The sequence below is a fragment of the Rhagoletis zephyria genome, unplaced genomic scaffold (assembly GCF_001687245.7).
Source record: "Rhagoletis zephyria isolate East Lansing unplaced genomic scaffold, Rhagoletis_zephyria_1.1 Rzeph_scaffold_04946, whole genome shotgun sequence".
In the NCBI taxonomy this organism is placed as follows: domain Eukaryota; kingdom Metazoa; phylum Arthropoda; class Insecta; order Diptera; family Tephritidae; genus Rhagoletis; species Rhagoletis zephyria.
Window position 1 is genome coordinate 21,991 of NW_016162029.1, and position 4,234 is coordinate 26,224.

The window sequence follows — 4,234 nt, forward strand, 5'->3', positions numbered from 1 at the left end:
GACTAAAATAACGGCCGCTTCTCATATAACGGTAAATTTCAGAAATGCTTGAAACTTCAATATTTCGAAATTGAAGGACGCTAATTTACTCAAAATTGATACACCCCGGCTTACCATCTAGCGGAAGGTTTCGGAAAGGTGAAAAAACATATATTTAATACTTGCGCCGGGTATTTAATGTTCGGCTCCGCCCGAACTTAGACTTTCTTACTTGTTTTACATGTTATTTTCATGGAAATTTCAAATGTCCACCGGCACCTTTGGCCGTGACTTGTGGAACAAACGGGAAGACTGGAGACCAAAAGATTATTATGGCCGCAGCTGAGTAGGGAAAAGACAAGGGACATACCGAAACTCAATCGATCTGCAGTAAAACTCTTTACCGGCGTCATCACAGGACACTGTGCTATAGCACCAATGCTCGTGGCGAATTCCAACGATTACTCTTTGCAGAGGCTGCCATGATGAGGATCAGGAAGAGTCAATTGACCACTATCCGTGTCGATGTCCAGGTCTACAGACGCAGCGACTCAAGTACTTGGGTTCACGCTTTTTCAACAGTCTGGGCGAAGTAGCGCAGGAGGAACTGTTGGATCTCCTCGGCTTCATCAGGGATAGTAATTGGTTCAGTAAAATAATGACTTAAAGGTGCTCTTTCGATATAGGTACGTGCCTCCTCCTGATACTCACTAAAAGAGGGCACTCAATGGACAGTTCTGTCTCCGAGTGAAAGTATGGATTATTCCACACACGCCCTCCTAACCTAACCTAATCTGACAACTTTTAAAATTGAAATATAAATTTTTTTTGCAAATGGGGGAATTTACTTCTCAGTAAATAGGTCCTTTAAGGCCGTAAATTCGTTAGGTTGGTTATTTTGGATCACCATAGGGTGTTGTATACCAAACTGCTTAGAATGAAAAGATAATTCAAATAAGCCATAGCTGTTTATGCATACCGGGTACTCATGAAACAGTAGATGTGTAAATATCTATGTACGTTTCGGCAAAGCATTGGGCGATTCAGCTACTTATCGTCGTTTAAAGTACCAAACCGCATATCGTCATTTTGCTAAACCGCGTAACTGGCATTAGCTGCCAAAAATTGGATTTGCTCACACAAGCTCTTGACACAATACTTATCCATTCGTCCTGAAATATACTGGTCAGGTATGCGATCGCTTTATAAAAAAGAGAACCATTTTGAAAAATGAGTGTTTTTACTCTCTAGAAGATAATTTACATAATTCACATACGCGGTTAGGCATTATCTTGATACGCGGTTTTTCATTTTGTTGATACGCGGTTTTGTACTTTAAACGACGATATGTAGGGGGTAGGTTAGACATTAAACCTTAATTTCATTTGATTTTATTAATTTTGCTGAATTACACTTTATTTTAATTTTTAATTAAAAATCCGGTAAAAGCACTTTATATGCAATACGAATACGAAGCTAACATCCTCACAGGAAGCGACATATAAGTGCATAAAACAAATATACTCTTGTTTGTAAATTATATACATAAAGTATTTTCTTTGCGCGATATTGCATTTTATCACCTTTACATATGTATGTTAATCAGTAATTTATCCCAAGAATGGCACACAGATTTTTTTGAGTAAAAATTTTGAAATCGGACGCAAACCATGCCTACCTTCAATATAATTTTTAGAATTTTTAGAAATTTGCTTGACTAATATTTGGTGTAATTTCTTATTAAACAAATAATTTACTTTATAACATTTTAGGGAGGAGTTATGGCTATATGAATCTTTTGACGAGTTATACGTATTGCCTCTTATTTCACGGAAATTTATAGAAACCGGCAATAGAAAATACATTTTATGTACATGTGCGCTGGGTATCCCTGTTTTCAGAAATGCATCAAGCCAAAGCATCAGTCTCTTGTTTCTACACTATAATTGGTGGAAATGTCCAATATGCGGACCCACGGCTAAATGTCGAATTAGAACATAGTTGCGCAAATAAGGCATTTCCATCAATTGAGAGTTTAGGAATAAAAGAGACTGATGCCTTGGCATGATACATTTCTGAACACAGCCTATACAAAGCTCGGCATTGGCTAAACTTGGACTTCTTTACTTATTATCGATTATTATTATTTATTTTCAGGAGCATGAAGCCACTCATACTGGTGTCGATTTGTATACTTGTTCGTTCTGCCCAAAGACGTTCCGGTCGAATGCGAATATGCACAAACACAAAATACACAGTCACTCCGATGAATGGGTGCGCAAATACGCGCAACCAAATGAATATACATTGAGTGTTTTAAACAAAACTCACAACATAGAGGCGCAACCAGGCATACCTACAAATTTAAACGATTGATTTAGAAATTTGCGCATATTTCCGTTTAAATTTCCTAGAAGGGCCCTGTGATTCCAGCAGCATTCTCTAACAAAATGCGCATGTGCTAACCGAGTTGAATCCAACTCTTTTAACGATATGAGACTTATGTGAGGTGTCCAGTTATGGATTTACATATCGTCACCTAAAATACAGAAAGACGTAACAAACATCGTCGCTGATATGGAAAAGGACGTAACTTATAAAAAATTCAAAATTCAAATTGATTGATATGATGGATTTCATTGCATTTCCACCACTCCCCACATCGTTTTATAAAAAAAAAAAATATTAGTTACGACCATGGTGGAATAAGAGAAGGTGATGTCAGTACGAACTCCACAAATGGTAAACTGTCTTAATTGTGGCATGTATTTTAAAAGTAGTAGAAAGGGGGAAAAAATAAATCCGGCTTTGGAAAAGGTACTAATATTAGTGTAAATGATTTGGATGGATCATAGGAATGTATGTGTACATGTATAAATCGAAATTGCAGAATTATATTCTTTTAAGCAATACCTCATAACCCAAACATTGCTCGTTTTTATCTACATATACATATCTGTGTATTCATGTACTTTTAGAGTGCAGCATCTGCTATAAGAATCGTTAAAAAACTATAAATGGATTTTTCGACCCGTGGGTCCCTGTTAACTTTCCCTGTCACATATAAAGAATGTAGGTATGTCAGGCTTGGACGAAAAACTACTGAATCGATTTGACTAATTTATTTAAAAAAAAAACACGTTTGATCTGTTCAAATTGAATTGTAGTTTTCGCGTCACTAATTATTTTTGCTAAGATTTCGCAGAACCAAAGTATTTAGTTTATACACATACATGTAAAAGGCTTAATAATGGTATGCATTCTATGTACATGCATATTTTGAAAATAAAGATTTTTAAGAAAAAGTTTTTGACAAAAGTCGTACTTATGGTAGGGTTTCGTTTATGTACATAAATATGTACTACCAAATGCCCACTTGGTTCGCTACGCCTATGTTGGCCATTGCAAAAATACCGTTAAAAGCAAAAGGGTCCTGATCCACCTACCTAGGATCCAAATTTCAAGCGAATTCGACCATAAATACGATATTTCCTATTTTTTTTATTCAGAAGGGAGATTCTGTAACCAGTTAGCGACAATTTTCGGATCGCTATAGCACCTTTTGACGCATGATATAAATGTTTTTGCGGCAAAAAGTGTGATACCGATTCGAAAATTGTCGCCAACTTTTTACAGAATCTCCGCCCTGGATATAAACTTATGTTTGCAAAATTTCATGCTAATCTGATCCATAGTTTCCACGTGATTTATCCCTAATTATGAGATTAGTAGGATAAGAGCCGTTTTCTCAAGTAGGTTTTGAAATTTATCTGCCCTTTAAATACAAATTTTGTTCTGAAAAAATGTGTTTAAAAGGCAGATAAATTTTAAAACCTACATGAGAAAGCGGTACTAAGTGAACTTTATTAATGCAGAACAAAACAAACATTTCACAGTCTAACTTAAAATAAGAAACACATGCATACATTCAATTGATTCGTTTTTAATTTATAGCTATTTTAAAATCAATCTGAAGTTTTTTGTCATATTTTGGCATATTGTCACGCCCTTCTAGACTAATTTCCACTCTGTGTGGAAATATAGCTTTATAGCCGCTTCCATTCCGCAGAGCTTGAGTTCGAGCCCAATTTCCGACCAAGACAAAAAAAAAATAAAACTAAAAAATCTAATTTAGTATTTTGCCGGCTCGATGTAAATTTTTCAAAAATTAACGAAAACACAAGAACCACAGTTCCCTTCAAACAGTGAAGACGTGTAAATCGATTTGCCCTGACGGTTGCCGAAGCGTAACCGA

General features: G+C 35.9%; 1 protein-coding gene across 2 annotated transcripts in view; it reads left to right on the forward strand.

Moving 5' to 3' along the window:
- The window catches only part of LOC108371396 (transcription factor grauzone-like), a 16,601-nt gene extending 14,073 nt beyond the window's left edge, over window positions 1-2,528 (forward strand). For both annotated transcript variants that reach the window (XM_017626944.1, XM_017626945.1), the window contains exon 6: window positions 2,137-2,528. In XM_017626944.1, coding sequence (XP_017482433.1) covers window positions 2,137-2,355 — 219 coding nt within the window. In that variant the 3' untranslated portion in view covers window positions 2,356-2,528. The remainder of the gene's footprint in view (window positions 1-2,136) is intronic.
- Window positions 2,529-4,234: the final 1,706 nt, after the last annotated feature.